Source organism: Mustela nigripes, chromosome 13, assembly GCF_022355385.1.
Source record: "Mustela nigripes isolate SB6536 chromosome 13, MUSNIG.SB6536, whole genome shotgun sequence".
Taxonomy (NCBI): Eukaryota; Metazoa; Chordata; class Mammalia; order Carnivora; family Mustelidae; genus Mustela; species Mustela nigripes.
This window is the reverse complement of record NC_081569.1, coordinates 30,184,350-30,203,169: the sequence shown is the minus strand read 5'-3', so window position 1 is coordinate 30,203,169 and position 18,820 is coordinate 30,184,350. Positions and strand designations below refer to the sequence as shown.

At 50.4% G+C, this 18,820-nt stretch overlaps 1 protein-coding gene across 2 annotated transcripts; it reads left to right on the top strand.

The window, feature by feature from the left end:
• Nucleotides 1–408: 408 nt before the first annotated feature.
• TBC1D21 (TBC1 domain family member 21) lies at nt 409–13,432 on the top strand. 2 transcript variants are annotated; one of them, XM_059418503.1, is made up of 11 exons: nt 409–468; nt 7,079–7,186; nt 7,311–7,414; nt 8,623–8,717; nt 9,230–9,340; nt 9,455–9,555; nt 10,707–10,803; nt 11,135–11,235; nt 12,156–12,272; nt 12,931–13,014; nt 13,400–13,432. In XM_059418503.1, exons 1-11 carry the CDS (start codon nt 409–411, stop codon nt 13,430–13,432), a joined length of 1,011 nt encoding a protein of 336 aa, XP_059274486.1. The 2 variants fall into 2 exon arrangements, with proteins under 2 accessions (XP_059274486.1, XP_059274487.1); XM_059418504.1 differs by lacking the exon at nt 7,079–7,186.
• The last annotated feature ends 5,388 nt before the right edge of the window (nt 13,433–18,820 follow it).

Here is an 18,820-nt window from a genome sequence, read left to right as displayed (position 1 = left end):
TGGCCCACCTTTCCTAGGAAACCTCCCCCGACCTGCCCAGCACCCTGATCTGCATGTTCCTATCCCCAACCTCCACTGTACATCCTGTGTCCTGTGTACAGGACGTGTACACAGGATGTCCTATGGTTTTTCGGGCTGACCAATAGATTTAGTTGGTTCCTGTGTGTGTTACCTTTGAGGCTGAGTGCTCCCATGTTCCAAGGTCATTGTGATGAGGGTTCCAGGGGGCATTGTGACACACACTGCCTTCCTCTGTTCAGCTATAGGAGGTCAGGGAGAGGCTAAGTTCCTCCTGGGAATGAAATTCATTCCCTAAAAGGAAGATCACTTTCCCCTGCTAAATAAGCATCATTTAGGGCTCCAGTGAGCTCTGGTCAGAAGCTGCTTTGAAGACGTCCAGCAGGGTCCATGACCACCCTTTCTCCCGAAAACAGCCTCTCTGCCAGGTGGTCAGCCTCCTTCATCCTGGTATGTGTTCAGTTTGCATGTGGCTTTCCTCAGTGGGATGGGAAGGGCTAGAACTCTGATCTGGCCTACAAGGTTGAGCAGGGTAAGTTGTACCTTGATCTTACATCAGGACTGAAAAAAACAGGTCCCTTTCCTCCCTTTCACCCTTCTTTCTAAGCCAGTTACCTCTCCCCATATGTCACGGTCTAACTTTAATGACTTCTAGATTTGCAAGTTCAATCACGGAGATGCTGATAAATTTTCCTTGGTGTTTTTGCCAACAATTTTGGTATGCTGCCACCAGGTGGCAGTAACGCCTTTGTTAACACGTGGTTTCAAGCCCACTCAACAAGATAGATCTTTTCATTAAAAGTCAGTCTCAGTCATAAAAGTTCTCCACACGGTGTATTTTTCAAAATCATAAAAACTAATTATAATGACCATAACCAATCTCAAGTTTCATTAATCCTAATGATTAATACATAAGAAAGCAGAGAGGCAAAATGGATACCTCTCTCCCTGAGTTTTTTTTTTTTTTTTTTTTTTTTTTTTTAATGAGTGAGAGAGAGCATGAGCGAAGAGAAGGTCAGAGGGAGAAGCAGACTCCCCAAGGAGCTGGGAGCCTGATGCGGGACTCGATCCTGGAAGTCCGGGATCATAACCTGAGCCCAAGGCAGTCGCTCAACCAACTGAGCCACCCAGGTGCCCTCTCCCTGAGTTTTAAACGTTATGGCTTTATTGCAAATAAAGGTCACCAGGTCTTGATTTGGATTTTCTTTATATCTTTACTCATTTCTCTGAACTTACAGAGTGATAATAATAAAATAACGAACAGTCACATAGCCTTTAGTATGTACCACAACTGTTCTGGAGGCTTTATCTGTAGTCATTTATTCTCAACGTAAACCTATATGAAGTAGATGATTCTATTATCTTCGTTTTATGAGAAAGTTGGGGCACAGAGACAAAGCAACTTGCCTAAGGTCAGCTGGTAAGTGGCAGAACTGGTATTTAGACCCAGACTGTGGAGTCCATCTTCCAAATCAGTGACTCTCAAAATCTGGTGCCCCAAACTGCCCCATTAACATCAACGGGAAACTTGTAATGCAGGCTCTTGATCCCCAGGTGTCCCGAACCAGAAATTCCCAGGGTGAGGTCCAGTGATTTGTGTTTTAACAAGGGCTCCAAGTGAGTCTGATGTGCAGTTAACTTTGAGAACCATTGTTTTAAACCATTCATTTAATCACTATGCTATACTGATGATACACCCCCATACCTGGGCTGGTAATAATCACCCTGGTAAATTTCAAGTGGCACGTATGCCTCCTCCACCCCAATTTGAATACTCCTTCCCTGCTTGGCCACCCTGCCCTCCCCTGGGTGAGAGGGCACTGACATGATGAGTCACTCTTACTGTTGGGGTTATATCTTGTCCCTCAAGGGAACCCGAGTAGAAGAGGTTGAGAACCATAAGCAGCCAGTGACCCTTCCTACAGTGGGGACTCTGTTGCTATGAGTTTTCAGAACAATACAGCATCAGAAGCCCTCCTAGAAAGCTTGCCTTATCCTCCAGTCGCTTTCCTATTTTACTAAAAATATTAGAGGGGGCACCTGGGTTGCTCAGTCGGTTAAGCATCTGCCTTTGGCTCAAGTCATGATACCAGGGTCCTGCGATGGAGCCCAGAGTCAGGCTCCCTGCTCAGTGGGAAGCAAGCTTCTTCCTTTCCCTCTGTGTGCTCTCTCTCTCTCTCACTCACTCTCAAATAAATAAATCATTTTTTAAAATTTAAAAATGAAATATTAGAGAAAATCCTTAACACAATGATTCAGAATAGAAGAGGGTAGGGTGATATATGCTTGCAGCCAAGCCCTCTCATAGCAGGGAGATGCTAGAGAAACTAAACCACTTAGGACTCCTACTTCTGACCCAGGCTATTCTAGAGGAAACATGGGCATGGTGTCGCTTTTGCTGGTGGAGAACTTTAACCTGTTGTTAAACAACACCGTAAAGGTGGGAGACTTTCACAACTGGTCTACCTATCAGTGACTAGAAGAAAAGCTACTGCAGAGCTGAAGAAGAGTATCCAGCACCTCGGGGACTACATATCCCCCCAGGCTAAACACCCTGATTCTGGCGCCAAACAGCTCTGTACTCACATCTCAGCCCTGGTATTCACTGTATGACCTCTGATATACTAAATAACCCCCTCTCCCAGCCTCAGCTCCCTGATCAGTAAAATAGTGTGATAACCACACCTACTGGGGCACCTGCATGGCTCAGTCCGTGCGGCATCTGCTTTCTGCTCAGGTCACAATCTCAGGGCCCTGGGATTGAGCCCCACGTCAGGATCCCTGCTTGGTGGGGAGTCCGCTTCTCCCTCTCCTGCTCCCCCTGCTTGTGCTCCCTGTCTCTCAAATAAATAAATAAAATCTTGAAAAAATAAATAACTGCACCTACCTCGTAGGTGGCTGCAAAGATTAAATGATAAGTACGAAGTGCCGAGGACAGTGCCTGGTACATCATCAATGCTTTGTAAATCAGAGAATATAATACATTTATTTTCATAATTGATTTATTTGGGTTTCTATCATTTTTGTGCTTTATGCTTTTGTGAATTCCTTGTTGCTTCCTATATTACCTGCTTTTATTTTTAAAAGCGAATTAGAAGGAAAATGCCCTGTTCCTCTAAATCTCTAATTTTTTAAGTAAAAAAAAAAATTTTTTCTTCTGACTCCCATCCCTCAATTTAATAAAAAAAAAATGTTAAAAAATCTTCTCACAAAAAACACCCTAGGCCTCGGAGTCTTCACTTGTGAGCTATATTAAATATTGAAGAAAGAAATGCTACCTATTCAATACAAACTATGCTTGAAAATTTTAAAGTGGGAACCCATCCCTGCTTCTTCTATGAAGCCAGTATGACCTTGATACCAAATCAAAGACATTACAAGAAGATAAAATTGTAGACCAATATCTCACGTGAACACTGATGCAAAGATCCAAAATAAAATTAAGCATATAGTCTCCAATAATGTATAAAAAAGATAACATATCACCAGTGGGGTTTGTCCAAGCAATACAAGGCTGATTTAACATTCAGAAGCATGCAACATAATTTACCGTATTAACAAACTAAGAAACAAAAACTGTACGATCATTTCAACAGATGCAGAGTATTGTTTGAAAAAACCCGATAGCCATTCCTGATTAAAAACTCCCAGCAAACCATCAGGGGAACAGAGCTTCCTCAACCTGATAGCGGGCAGCTACAAAAAGCCTGCTGTGAATATTATGCTGAGTCATGAAAGTCTGAATGCTTTTCCTCTAAGACTGGGAACAGAGCAAAGATACCTGCTCTCACCGTGTTTATTTACCTCCACAATGGAAGGTCTAGCCAGTTCATAAATTAATTAATTAATTAATTAATTAATTTTTACAATACCATCCCCCTAACCAAAAATATTTAGGGATAAATCTGACAAAATATATGAACAGCCTACATACCTACAAAATAATGCTGAGATAAATTTAAAAAGACCTAAATAGAGAAATACAGAAGATGTTAGTCTTTTTGTGCCATATGTCTCTGTTGCAACCACTTAACTCTGCTATTTTAAAGATTTTTATTTATTTATTTGAGAGAGAGAGAGACAGAGACAGAGAAAACACAAGCAGAGGGAGGGGCAAAGGAAGAGGGAGAAGCAGGCTCCTTCCCTGAGCAGGGAGTCCAATGTGGGGCTTGATCCCAGGACTCCGGGATTATGACTTGAGCTTAGGGCAGGTGCACAACAGACTGAGCCACCCAGGGGCCTCTTCACTCTGCTATTTTAGCGTAAAGGCAGCCATAGATGATACACGAATGAATGGGCACAGCTGTGTACCAATAAAACTTTATTTAAAAAAAACAAACAGGTTGCAAGCCAGATTTGGCTCATGGATTGCAGTTTGCTCATTGTTGGCTTCTATAATAAATCCCCATGGAAACTGCAAAAGCTACTAAGACTAATAAGTGAGGTTAACAACATGGCAGGATATGAGATCAATATATAAAAAACCCATTGTAAAACGAAACAGGATGGGGTCAGGAGGGAGACAAGCCATAAGAGACTCTTAATCTCACAAAACAAACTGAGGGTTGCTGGGGGCAGGGGGTATGGAGAACGGAGGTTGGGTTATGGACATTGGGGAAGGTATGTGCTATGGTGAGAGCTGTGAAGTGTAAAACTGGTGATTCACACCTGTACCCCTGGGTCTAATAATACATTATATGTTAATAAAAAAAATAAAAAATTTTTAAAAATGTATTTCTATATACTAGCAATGAACAATTGGAAGTTGAAAGTTTAAAAATAACACCTTTTACAACAACATCCCCCCAACCCAAAATATTTAGCAATAAATCTGACAAAATACATGAAAAAGCTACATACCTACAAAACAATGCTGAGAAATTAAAGAAGACCTAAACAGATGGAGAAATACACCATGTTCATGGGTCCGAAAGCTCAGTATTATGGTCAACTCTCCCCAAACTGACCTATAAATTCAGCACAGTCCCCCTCAAAATCACAGCTGCCTTTACTGTAGAAATTGATAAATTGACTAAGAATTCTATGGAAATGCACCGCCAAAGTTCCCTTTCATGATTAAGGACCCCAGGACGCAGCCCAGCATTGCCTACTCTCTCTTGCTTCCTGCCACAGTTCATGCTGAGTGTCACAGTCTGAATATAGGTTGGGAGAACATGATGGCAGACACAACAGTGTCTATGCGACTGGGGCATGACGTCAGGACAGAACCTGCTTCCCAAGGTTAGGCCAACAATGAGGGTGGAGTTGGTGGGTTTTTTGTTTGTTTTGTTTTTGTTTTGTTTTTTTTGTATCTTCTTGGGGCCCTGTGTCCTATTTTGGTTCAGAAGATAGATCCTGGAGGCATTACTAAGGGGCTCAATCCATGCCTATCAAATGTGGCGTTAGTGGAAATGATCGCCAATCTTGGCCCATGGGTTCTGATTTTTTTTTTTTTTAATTTCCAGTACTAAAGCGACTTCTAACAGCTTCCTCTCACGTGGTCCTCGGACCAGCAGCAGCAGAGCAGCAATCTCCTGGGAGCTTGTTAGAAACGCATCATCCTGAGCCCCACCCCAGACCCTCAGAATCAGAATCTGCTTTTTAGGAAGATTCTCAGGGGACTCCTATGCAAATTCAATTTGAGTCACACAAGGGCATGTTCGGGTGTATATCCTTGTATATATCCCTGGGGAGTTGGGAGTGTGCCTATCACACAGGACGAGTCACCCTCCAAGCTGTGTCCATCAGCCCGTCCTCGTGCCTGCAATAATGGCATTTCAAGATAAGCTTCTCTCCAATAAAGGCTTCCTCTAAGAAGCTTCCCCCATTCTGGCAGGAGTTCTTACCTCCTGGTTACTGTCTTATGAGCACTTTTTTTTTTTAACTGAATTTTAATTTTTTTTTAATTTTTTATTTTATTTTTTAAAATTTTTTATTTTTTATAAACATATATTTTTATCCCCAGGGGTACAGGTCTGTGAATCACCAGGTTTACACACTTCACAGCACTCACCGAAGCACATACCCTCCCCAATGTCCATAACCCCCCCCCCCCCCCCCCCCCCCCCCCCCCCCCAGCAACCCTCAGTTTGTTTTGTGAGATTAAGAGTCACTTATGGTTTGTCTCCCTCCCAATCCCATCTTGTTTCATTGATTCTTCTCCTACCCACTTAAGCCCCCATGTTGCATCACCACTTCCACTTATGAGCACTTTTAATTACTTCCCAAGCAGTGTCCTCACCTCCCCCCATCACACACACACACACACACACACACACACCTCTCTTATGTAAACCAGAAACCATTTCTCACGATGAACTCCCTGACTCTTCCAGGAAAGGCAAAAGTTAGCTCATGGGAGTGTTTAATGCTTATTTTATATCTCTCTACTATCAAAGTCAGAAACATTATTACAGAAAAGTTTGAAAACACAGGAAAAAGGAAAAGATGATACAGGACCCTATTTCTCCAAGATAATCACTCTAGCTTTTGGTTGGTTGTTGGTTTTGTTTTTGTTGGGTTTTGTTTTTTTGGTTTTTTTTTTTTTTTCAGTTTTTTCCATAACAGAATTGCCCTAGTGATTAATGCACTATACATTAGAGTATATAAGGCATAGTTTTCATAATATGTAATAGGTCTATGGGGAGTATAGCACGTAGAGGATAGAGGCTAGATACTGAATGTATAATTTTGTATTCTGCTTTTTTCCATTAATATTTTAATGTTTTCAGGTTTTCATTCCCTGTAAGCCCCATTTTTTTAATGCCTCACAATATTCCACTAAGCATATAAATTATAGTTTAACTATTCCCTTATTGCATGTGAGAGCACATGCGGTTTTTCCTTTTGGTAAGTAATGCACCATGAAAATTATTGTGTGTTCAGCATTTTTCTGTAACTTTGCAGTAATTTCTTTAGGATAGATTTCCAGAAGTGAGTCAGAGGCAGGGAAATTGATCCATATTGCAAACTCCAGATGATAGGATGGGGGAAAAAAATCAAACTTAAAAAGAAAAGCCACAGGTTCCTAACAGAGGGCTGAAGTGATTGTCCTTGCCAGGCGAAGAGAAAACCACCCATTGACAAGACAGAATGGGATGGCTTCTTCGATGAGAACGGTCTATTGGCCAAGTCACGAGACCTCATTTGTGTGAACATCCTGGAACGGGTATGGTCCCCAAGGCCTTGCCCTGGCACTGGAGGGCACAGGTGGGCAAGGGGCAGGCGTGGCATTTGGAGACACCCTCTTGGCAGGCATCTGGAGGTCTCCTGACCTCTCACCACCACCCCAGGGTCTGCACCCCTTCGTAAGGACAGAAGCCTGGAAGTTCCTCACGGGCTACTACTCATGGCAGAGCTCCCAGGATGAGCGGCTCACCGTGGACAGTACGAGGAGGTAGAACATTCCAGACCCTGTCAGGGGAGGGTAGGTGACAGTGCCCATCCCAGCCTGACAATTGCAGTCTTCTTCCCCCCAATGGATTTTTTATTCTAAGAGACAAAACCGCCCCTGTGCTCCTGACCCAGGGCACGAACACTGGAGGTGCCAGCACCTTCCTGCTGCTCAGCTCCAACCAGCCTTGCACAGATGGCCCGGAAGGGGCTTAATCCCAACAGCTCCTCGTCCCCACCACCACCCAGTTCCTTCTTCCCTTAGGGCCTAAGCAGCCTAGTTGAGCTGAAGATTCATGCACAAAGGGCCAGTGGAGAACCATTCAGGGAAGTCGGGGAACTGAGGGCTGGCCTGGAAAGCTTGAGAGCTCTGACAAGAGCCCGTGTTAGCTCTCCAAGGCTGCTGTCCCAGGTACCACAAATAGGGTCTTGCAACAGTGGGAATCTATTCCCTCGCTTCTAGAGTCCAGAAGCCCAAAAACAAGGTGCCAGCAGCGCCCCACTCCCTGAAGGCTCTATGGGAGAGTCCTCCCCTGCCTCTGAGGTTTTTGGTGGCTTTGGGGACTCCTCCCATCTCTGCCTCCATGGTCACACGGACTTCTTCTCTCCCCTCTGTCTGTCTCTGTGTCTCTGCGTGTCCTTAGAAGGACACTTGTCACTGGATTTAGGGTCCACTGAGATAATCTAGATTGATCTCATCTCAAGATCCTTAACTACATCCCCAAAGGCCCTTTTTTGAGTAAGTTCACATTTACAGGATTTAGTAGTTAAGGTGTAGACATGGCTCTGAAGGGTCACCAGCATCCTACAGCACCTAAGCACGTCCTAATGATGGACACTAAACACTGTCTCATCCAGGCCTTCTGACTCCAAGGTGCCAGGATGACCCCCATTCTACAGAAGAGGAAACTGTGTCTTAGAGAGGGATCATGATGTCCCCAAGGCCTCACCCTCTTTGCAAACTCCCAGTTATTAATTGTGGAGCCAGAAATCAGGAACAGCTGTGAGACCCCCAGGGCCACAAGACTGAACCTGCCTTCATGCTGTCTTCCGGGGGCACATGAGCACAGAATAGCATAGTTAGGGCTGGTACAGACCAAGATGAGGGAAGCTTCACAGGTAGGGGGAGAGCCCAGTGGAGAGTGCTGCTCAGACTGCCCTTGACTGGTGAGGGGAAGGCTGTCTCCTCCAGCCTCAGTTCTGTCTGCCCAGGAAGAACTATGAGGCCTTATGCGAGATGTATAAAAAGATCCAACCCCTTCTGGAAAACCTGCACCGGGACTTTATGGAAACTCGGAATTCCATCGGTGAGCAGAGTCCGGTGGACAGGGCTGGGTCGGGCAGGGGAGCCTGAGGCCATGCCTGCCTGCTCCTCAGTCATATGCAGGGGCGGATGGTTTCCCGATTCCTGGGAGAGGCCTTGAATTCTGGAATTCTGCTGGCTAAACCCTGGTTAGTCCACCCATCATGTCTCCTAGAGGCTCCTACATGCCTAGTGTCGTATTCCCTTGAGTGCATGCTGTTCCTGCTGCTTTGTCTTCAACTCTCCCCTTTGGCCTTGAACAAGACTGGATTTCAAAGGACGGGGCCAGGGGAGTGGAGATGGGGGGGGGCACATTCCTGGCAGAGGATTCGGAGGTGAAGACAAAGTCAGGCAGCTCAAGGCATGGTGCTGGGCAGAGCCTTGTGGGCAGATGTCATTTTCACAATCCCCTCCCCAGGGTGCCCTGGGCCCTGCCCTTTGGGGGAATAAACTCATTCATGGCCCCTCTGCTGAGGCCATCTGGTGCTGCTGACCTGTCTCTTGTCCCCAACCTAGCGTATGACATTCAGAAACTCTACGACAAAGACCACCTAGGCAACGTCATTATCGACAAGAAGAGACTGGAGAAAATCTTGCTCCTGAGTTATGTCTGCAATACCCAGGCAGGTGGGCCGTGGGGCTGAGCCTCCCCTCAGCCCCCCTTCTCGGTTCCTTCCTGGAACCCCTTCCCTGCCCAAGCCAGGGCTCACCCGTCCTCGCTGTCTCCCCTCCTCCACCCAGAGTACCAGCAGGGCTTCCACGAGATGGTGATGCTTTTCCAGCTGATGGCAGAACACGACCATGAGACCTTCTGGCTTTTCCAGTTCTTCCTGCAGAAAACGGTGAGGGCTGGGCCTGAGCTCAGGGCCCACCTCCCTGCCACTCCCCAGACACCCCCCACCCCCCCGGAGGTCGGGCAAGCAATGGGAGCCCTGGCTCTTTCCTCCAGCCACATAACAGCCCTCTGGGTCCCAGAGGAGCCTGGGCAGGCAACACTCACCCCAGTGAGTTTACTGGGGGAGGGGGGCTGTGTGTGTTGCAGGCATTGGAGTTGAGGAGGGGGCTGGAAGGGTGCTCTGGGTCTAGTTCTCACCAAACCTTGAAAGAGTGTAACTGGCCAGTCTCAGGGATAGCTGCTTCTTCCTGGCATCCCCCCCTCCCCCAAACAGGGCTGTGCTCCGGTAACCTTGGCTGGGCATTCAAGGACTATCTGTGGCCTTCTCTCTCACTGCTCCTTTCATATGACCCACAGTTCAGACCCACCAGGGGACTGACTACTCCCCAGATGACCCCACATTGATCAGGTTGAGGGCTTTTGAAGTGGCTCTCTCCAGAACACCCTCCCTTGGAAAGCCCTTCCTCATGGTCTGGGAGCAGCTGTCCAGAATCAAACCTCATCCCTTTCTCCCTCCCCTAAACAATGGGCTTGATGCTCTTCCCGGTCCCACTTAGTTCAGTCCACATAGCCAGGCTGGCTGTGTTGAGAGCCACACCTGAGACATCCCTGGATCCCCACCCCCGACACACATGTAGGTGCATACACATATATATAAAAAAGCAAACCGGGCACCTGTGTGGCTCAGCGGGTTAAAGCCTCTGCCTTCGGCTCAGGTCATGATCCCAGAATCCTGGGATCCAGCCCCGAGTCAGGCTCTCTGCTCAGCAGGGAGCCTGCTTCCTCCTCCCTCTCTCTCTCTCTCTCTCTGCCTGCCTCTCCGCCTACTTGTGATCTCTGTCGGTCAAAAAAAAAAAAAAAAACTTAAAAAAAAAAAAAAAAGAAAGAAAGAAAGAAAGAAAAAAAGAGTACACCTACACACCCAGATCACGGAGACACAGACATGACGTGCGCACACACAACCAGGCTCATACAGACACGAGCCCAGCCCGGAGCCAACTACACACAGGGCCTCCAGCACTGAGTCGCTGGTGACCCCCTGCCGGCCCTCAAGCCAAGAAAGATCCGGTTGCCCTTGCTCCCACCCATCTTTCTCAGGAGCACAGCTGTGTTATCAAGATCGGAGTTGGCAAGAACCTGGATATGCTCAGCACTCTGATCAACTTCTTGGACCCCGTGTTTGCGGAGCACCTAAGTGAGTAGACGACCCCCAACCCACTGCAAACGGACAGCTCCACCCACAGGGTGGGCCTGAGAAGGGCCCCGCCCCCAGTCCTGTCGCGGCAGCTTGGAGCCCTTGGTCCTCTCTCCAGGTCCCGGTAGGAGGGTTCGTCTAGATGTGGGGTTGGAACGCGGGCAGTTGAAAATTCACCCCAAACATTCTCTGGACAGCTGGCAACGTGAGAGGAAGGCATTTTGTATTTCCCCGGGGTGTTCTCGAGCCCTGCTGTTGGACCTATCAGTGCACCACCCCTGGTTTCCCCCACTGGGTCTTCCGGGCTGACACCCCGCTTCTCTCTCCACAGGAGGGAAGGGGGCAGGGGCCGTGCAGTCCCTCTTCCCCTGGTTCTGCCTCTGCTTCCAGCGGGCCTTCAAGTCCTTTGAGGATGTCTGGAGGCTCTGGGAGGTGAGTCCTCTTTGGATGGAGGGGTTAGACCCCCACCCCTTTAACAAACAGGGGGGAAGCCCGTTTCCTTGCCTCCCCTTCATTGCTGCTTTGGGATGGAGTTGAGCAGGTTGGGGTTTATGGGGCCTTGTTGGAGGAGGCGAGAACATCAGCCTGTCCATCTGTCCATCCTGTCCTACCAGGACCTTCTTCAGGGCAGCGGGGGCAGAAGGAGGGGCTCTCAGCCTGTGCGATGGAAGCCTGGCCGGCTTCCCTGCCACTCTAACCCCCGCAGGCCTCCCTCTGTTCCAGGTCCCCAGCTGCCCCTTCCTCTGCTTTCCCCTTCATTTGAGTGCTGGCTCCCTGTGAGCTCTCACTCCTGGAGAAGGAGGGGCCCTCCGAGCACAGGTCAAAGGTGCAATTCTTTGATCCCAGGCCTTCGGGCCATAGGCCCATGAACCTCCTTGGGAACAGACCCACTGCCCACTTCTGCTCTGCCCAGCTCAACACTCCGCCTGGCATTCAGCGCCCCACAAGTCAACTCCCACCTGCCTTACCCCTCCCTCCTGGCCTGCTGGTTTCCACGCCCAAGTCCACGGCCACCCCCAGACCCCTGGGGACACCTCTGGATTGTTGACTGGTCAACCTTCGCTTTGCCAAAGCTCCACTCCTCCTCCTCCCCCTTCCCTCTCCCTTCCTCTTTCCCTCCTTTCCTCTCGCATCCTCTCCTCCTCTAGCTAAGGAATTACCTGAGGCTTTTTCTCTGCGTCCCCCAGTAGCCAGCACAATGCCTGGGATCCCCCGAGGTAGCACCTGCCTGAGTGAGCGAGGGAGTCAGCAGTGAGGCCCAGGGATGGCCAACCCCGGGTAGGTCTGTGGTCAGTAGGCACAGGGCCCAAAGGGCCGGGAAGCCCGGGCTGAGACTCGTGGGCCATCTGCAGGTTCTGCTGACAGGGAAACCCTGCAGAAACTTCCAGGTGCTGGTGGCTTACAGCATGCTGCAGATGGTGCGCGAGCAGGTGCTGCAGGAGAGCCTGACCAGCGACGGCATTCTCCTGGTGAGAGGACCCTGGGGCCGGGCCAGCCCCTCCCCCACCCCCACACCTCCCACGCCTCCCATGCCATCCCAGCCCTCCGGCCGTGGCAGGAACTGGGTTGTCCTGAGCACCGAGCTGGTCTCACGACAAGCCGGATGCAGCGGGACAGTGACCATCACAGCAGCACCCTAATTTAGCAAAGGAGGACACTGAGGCCTTGAAAGCTTTTCAGCCTCTAGGTTTACTGCCTCCCAGTTAACTCCCTGGGCCCTAGGGTCCCCCTGTGGCAAAAGACCGAGAGTTTTCTGACATTGCTAAAAAGCAGTCTAGGTTTTTAAAAAATCTAGGGAAAAATAAAAAATAAAATAAAAAATAAATAAAAAATTAAAAAAAATCTAGGAAGACAGCCCAATTATAAAACAAGTTCTCCTTAGAAGCTCCTGAGACCTTCAGGGGAACCCCGGTACCCCCTCAGAGTCCCGTATGAAAATGACACTTACCATCTCCCCACAAATACCACATTCCTGAGGTGAAAATTCGGCATTGTGCCAGGCTGGTTGGGGAGAGATCAGGTGGCCCCGGCTACTGCTGGGAGCAGTGACTTTCTCCCCTGGAAGTGGGAGGCAGTCGCCTGTACCCAGGGAGACCTGCTTCCTCCTGGCTTCCTCTCCTGGCACAGGCCTGCAACAACCTCATTGACCTTGATGCTGACGTGCTGATCTCTGCTGCCTGCTTGGTGTATGCTGAGCTCATCCAGAAGGATGTAAGTGGCTCGGATTATTTGCCTTCCTCCTCCTCCTCCTCCAAGAAGCCTTCTCTGATTTTCTGAGCCCAGCCCCGACATATGGCAGGATATTCCGCTGCAGAGTCACAATTTGTGTCTGCCTCGTTCTCTGCCACCAGCCCATGGGTGCGGCTTGGCAAGGTTTCCTTGCCGTTTGCATGTGCAACTCCCACCTCCCAGGGAGGCTATGCCACCCGACCACGCCGCCCGCCTCCCTCATGCCCTGCGTCCATCCCAGCAGGTCGGGCACAGGGCTGGGCCCCCCGGGGTTCAGTAGGATGTCACTGGCTGGACAGACTGAGGAATGAGAGCAACAGACCAACATCTGTCTGCCTCAACCTGCCGGCACCCTCCTCTTCCCCAGGTTCCTCAGCCACTGAAGGACTTCTTTCTCTGAGGACTCTCTCAATGGACAGATGCCCTCGATGGTCAGGACAGAGGTGGTGCTTCAGCCGTGAGGTCCAACGGGCGTTAGGGTGAGGGGGTAGCTAATACAGCTACACAGGAAACAGCCTCTGGAGTCAGTTTGTGGTGCGCGGTGTGTCTCCTGCGGACACGCAGGGGCAGAGAGGAATGTCCAACAGTGAGAGAGGTCTGGTGGGTGAGCAGGGAGATGGCGAGACCAGTGAGGGGGCAGGCACACCAGGGACACTGCACCCGTTGGAAACTCTTCCACAAATGAAAGGTTCTACTGTGGTTCCACACTTGGAGGCACATGGGTCATGCTGGAAACAGCTTCGAGAGCCTCCTAGCCAAACTGAATGAGTATCAACCCTGGACCAGGTCTTGAGAAGAGGCCCTGACCACAGGGCTTTGCACACACACTGCCATTTTCCCTCTTATGCCCAACATCATGATCCTGCATTCAGTGGTTCATCCACGGATTCCCCTGCGGTCTGTGGATGGACACAGCCCAGGACTCTGGCTTGCAGGCCATTCCCCTCCTGGTTTCAAAGCCTCATAAGCACACTTTCATATCTCAGCCTGGAATGCATCCTCAGACTAAACTCTTTTCTTTGGCCTTCGTCAGTCTCTCCAGAGAACGCCCCCTGTTCCCCAGCCCAGGCAGCCTAGTCGCTCCCTGGGGCAAAAGCTTGTGCCGCCCACACTTCCCAGACAGTGCCCCTGCCCAGCCTGCTCATGCTCAGAGGGTGCCCTCAGGGCAGACAAAGGATTGGCCAGAAGGGGCTGAACCCACAGAGAGGCCAGGGTTGACCAGGTGCCCCATATCTGCTCTGAGAGTGTGCACATCTGCATGCATGTGTATGTGCAAACGCACACACACACCTGCTCAGTGGCTACATCTTTTCAGAGGGACTGAAGGATCCACTGATTTTGCTGTGACCTTGGCCCCTAAGAGGAGGCATAACCATCCCTCCCACTCTTCCCCAGCTGCCCCTTCCTGCTCCCATCCTGTCACTCTCAGTGACCGTCACTCAAAAGGCACTACAACCCCAATTAGTATCTGGTCTCCTTCCCCTCAAGTGACAGTCCCCAGCCAGGGCTAGCTCGGAGTCCCTCGGCCGCTGTATGAGTGCTGGAGGCGTGTGTTGCTGAAGAGTGGGGCCCCGGTCTCTCCACCAGAGTCTTCCTGTGTGGCTGAAGAGCCAGCGTTTCCAGGCAGGAAATTCACGTACTGTGCTGCTTGGGTTTATGTTCCCGAGACAGCTGATTTCAATAAGGGCTCCTGTGTGGGGGGTGCCTGGGTGGCTCAGTGGGTTTAAGCCTCTGCCTTTGGCTCAGGTCATGATCCCAGAGTCTTGGGATCGAGCCCCGCATCAGGCTTTCTGCTCAGCGGGGAGCCTGCTTCCTCCTCTCTCTGACTGCCTCTCTGCCTACTTGTAATCTTTGTCTGTCAAATAAATTTTAAAAATATACATTTAAATTTTTTTTTAAAAAGGGTGCCTGTGTGAGATACAGCTCTCCAAGAACAAAACTGTGTTTTCATTTTACCAAAACCCAGAATAAAAGACAACTTGGGGGCACCTGGGTGACTCAGTAGGTTAAGCCTCTGCCTTCAGCTCAGGTCACGATCTCAGGGTCCTGGGATCAAGTCCCACATCGGGCTCTCTGCTCAGCGGGGAGCTTGCTTCCCTTCTCCTCTCTCTGCCTGTCTCTCTGCCTACTTGTGATCTGTTGGTCAAATAAATAAATAAATAAAATCTTAAAAAAAAAAAAAAATGAAGAAGAGCATGCAGGGGACCTTTCCCACTTCCCTAATCCTGCCTCAGAAGCTTAGAGAAGGCTAAATCAGAGCCATACTTGTGACCATGTCTGGTTTTAGAAACCAAGTCCAGGCTGCTCTGGCCACTCCTTCTGTGGGACAGGGGCTGAGCTGGGCTCTGGGGGTACAAGGACGTGGGGTGCAGAGGTGAGCATAAGGCCAAAGAGGGGTCATTGTGCCTCTCCACCAGGCACAGAATGGCAGCAGTAAAGCCTGGGAGGCTAGAATGAGGCCACCCTGTGAGTGTGGAAGAGGAGGGATAGGGGTGACCAGTCCCTATCCCAGGGACTGGGTGAGGTGACCCAGGTGGGGGAGGACGGAGGTGGAGAGCGGATAAGTTCCATGCCAAGGTCTAACCTGCCACATGCAGGCTATTGGCCGCACTCCCTGGGAGTGAACAGAAGCACTAAGAGCCACACTGTCTCTAGAGAACCTGGGTCTAGTGAGCCTATAGCAGGGGAAAGATTAGCAACTGGAAATGAGGGAGTTGGGTTGCAGGAGGCTGTGGGCAGGGTAAGAAGGTAGAGTCACGAACGGTAGCTTTGAACGTTGGCTGCACATGATAATCACCAGGGAGTTTTTTAAAAATAACCCATGCCCAAGGCCTGCTGATGAAGTCTGACTCTCTGGGGACGGGGCCAGGCTGTGGGTATTTTTTAGAAACTCCCCAGGAGACGGGACTGAGAATCCTGGTGCTCAGAGCAGGTGCCAGCTGGAGGGGCACTGGAGGTTTAACGCCCTCCTTCCTCTCAGGATGGGAAGGGACTTGCCCAAGGTCACACAGCAAATGGCTTATGGCCTGGAGAGACCAGGAGTGGCTGTGCAGGGCACTATCCTACACGGATACCGTGGGCCAAAGTCTGCAGGGTCTCTGCAGCCAAACCTCCCACCCCACCAGCCTCCCCCGCACCTCCAGCTGCCCCCGCCCTGCCTCCCCACCAGAGACCCCTGCAGCTGGATGGCTCTAGAATTAGGTGTTCCAACTTCTTTTCTGCACCAGCTCATAAAAGAATCTCTTTAGGGAATTAATAAGGGCCCGAGTCTCGAAGGCCTGACCCTCACCTGCAGTGTTATATAAATGGCACCTGAACACCCACAGTGCCCTACTCAGAAGCTGGGAGCAAATGACATGCAAATATATGCAATCATTATGCAAACAAGGGCAGCCCCGGATTAATGGCCTCGATCCTTCAACCCGACAGCAGCTGTCTCTTTAGGTACAGGCGTGGCTGACAGGGAGGACTGAGTCGTCTCCTGTCAGAAGCATCCTGAGGAAGGGTCAAGAGGAGCGATTGTTCTGACACCTGGTGTGCTGATGGTCTTCGCTGAGAAATCCAGAGCGGGGGCGGGGCAAGGCTGGGGAGGAATGGGGGGAGGGGTCTGCCAAGCAGGGGGGTGTTCTTCTCAGACCAGCTTCTTGCCCAGGTCCCAGGTCCCATTTTCTTTTTTTTTTTTTTTAAGATTTTTATTTATTTATTTGACAGAGAGAAATTACAAGTACACTGAGAGGCAGGCAGAGAGAGAGAGAAGGAAGCAGGCTCCCTGCTGAGCAGAGAGCCCAATGCGGAACTCGATCCCAGGACCCTGAGATCATAACCTGAGCCGAAGGCAGCGGCTTAACCCACTGAGCCACCCAGGCGCCCCCCAGGTCCCATTTTCAAGGTCAGCCATGAGCTCTGAAGGAGAAAAGTGGTGAGAGGCACGGCAGAGGTGAACGAGGCAGTGGGAGAGGTGACGGTGGGAGTGGTGGGATGGAAATAGTAAATAGCTGAGGAGATGGCAGAGGAGGAGGTGAGGGTGGTGAAGGTTCTGGTATTGGTGGTGATGACAGGGCTGAAAACGGGGTGGGAGAGGACAGTAGTGGCAGTGGTGGGGACAGTCATGGCATTGGCCATATTGCATGCAACAGGGTGAGTAAAGTGGTGATGACAGAGTGATGTTAACCGTGGTCAAGAGGGAGAGGATGGCAGTGAGGAGGGGAGGGTGGTGGAAGCCCTGAGGAGGAGGGGCCCAGTGATGCAGCAAATGCAGGGAGAGAGAGAACGGCAGTGGCCCATGATGATGGCCATGGTGCAAGTAACAGGGGCAGGGGTGGAGTGGGGGGAGTGGCGCTGGTCACTGCAGTGGCCAATATGAGATGAGCGCTGAAGTGACAGGGAAGGTGACTATGGGGAAGGGGAGCTGGCGAAGGCGGGCTCTCAGAACCCTTAACCTCAGGAGGGGAGGGTGTGGAAGAACCTGCCGGGCAAAGGCAGGGGGACAGAGAAGGGAAGATATGGGGTCTGCTGTGCTGGGGAGATTAGACTCCTGACTGCTCTCTCCTTGACAAAGACTCTGCTACACACCCCCTGCCACTCAGGCAGGGTGACAGACCTAAAGGCTGAGCCATGGTTGGGGCAATCACAACCCCCTGGGCTTCAGTTTTCTATGAAATGGGAGGAAGGGAGACAGACAACCAAGTGATGGGTGAGTATGTTCTCTTCTTTTAGGGCAGCAGGGACCCTGTTTTCAGAGGCCCCTGTGGCTGATGGCAGGGTGACGTGCAGGAATGAGTGGGGAAGGAGAGATGTGGGGGAAGGAGGGGCAGGAGGGGTGAGTGTCGGGAAAGAGAGCACATGCTAACTGGGGCTCTAGAGACACTGACAAATGTCTCCTCAGGAGACCACGGAAATGCCTGGTATCACTCCTACCTCACAGCCCCGATCTCCACATCCCTCTGTCACTCTCACCTCAGCTTGGTCCCTTCGGTGAAGGTTTCCAGAACTCTCCATCTGACAGCGACCTTACAGCTCTAGTTCCCTCCTAAAAGGTCAAACCTTACACAGGCACAGAAGGAACTGCCTTAGTCCCTGGGCTCTAGAATCAGATTGGGTAATAAGCCTCTCTGAGCTTCTATTTCCTCACTTACAAATTAGGAATAAAGATACTACCTTATGGATTACAGTGTCTTTGGTCTAGCAGATATCAACTCAGAGAACCCACAGCTGTCGGGAAGACACCGCAGGAGTAAGGTGCATCTTTAACCCAAAAAACAGTAGCCACAGGAGAGAGGGAACCTCCAGGATCAGTGACTTCCCACAGCTCTTAGGTAGAGCCTCAGCAATAAGCCACTTCCTCCTCTTTCCCGTGGGACCTGCACTTGCACATTCGTCCTGCAGAGGGCGCGCTGCCTCCACGAACCAGGACCCTTCCCTACTGCACCAGGATGGGGGCAGCCCACCCAGCCTCCCTGGGCAATTGAGTGCTCTCTGGCTAGGTGGAAGGGTTGCAGGGGACGAAGCTTGGTCCTCTGGGCCAGAGGCGCTCTGGGAGACTGGAAGGGGAGTAAAAGGAAGGGATCTGTTGTTCTCGGCTCTCAGAGGTCCTGAGCCTTCCACTCTGGCTGCAGATTTGTGAGAACCAGCCATGAGCTTGGGACAGAGGAACCACTGGGATCCCCTTGGATGTATCTCTAGACAGCTCCAGAGCCCTGGGAACAGGTGCAGTGAGCACCGTGATCTCTCCTATACCCCCTTTCTTGACTGGGAATTCCCCCCACCCAAAACACACACATGGTGGTCC

Excerpts from the sequence above, each read along its gene's own strand:
- TBC1D21 (XM_059418503.1), top strand. The coding sequence starts at position 409 with ATGACCACCCTTTCTCCCGAAAACAGCCTCTCTGCCAGGTGGTCAGCC. Across the intron at positions 469-7,078 it reads GGTCAGCCTCCTTCATCCTG|GCGAAGAGAAAACCACCCAT; the intron begins GTATGTGTTCAG and ends TGTCCTTGCCAG. Across the intron at positions 10,804-11,134 it reads CGTGTTTGCGGAGCACCTAA|GAGGGAAGGGGGCAGGGGCC; the intron begins GTGAGTAGACGA and ends CTCTCTCCACAG.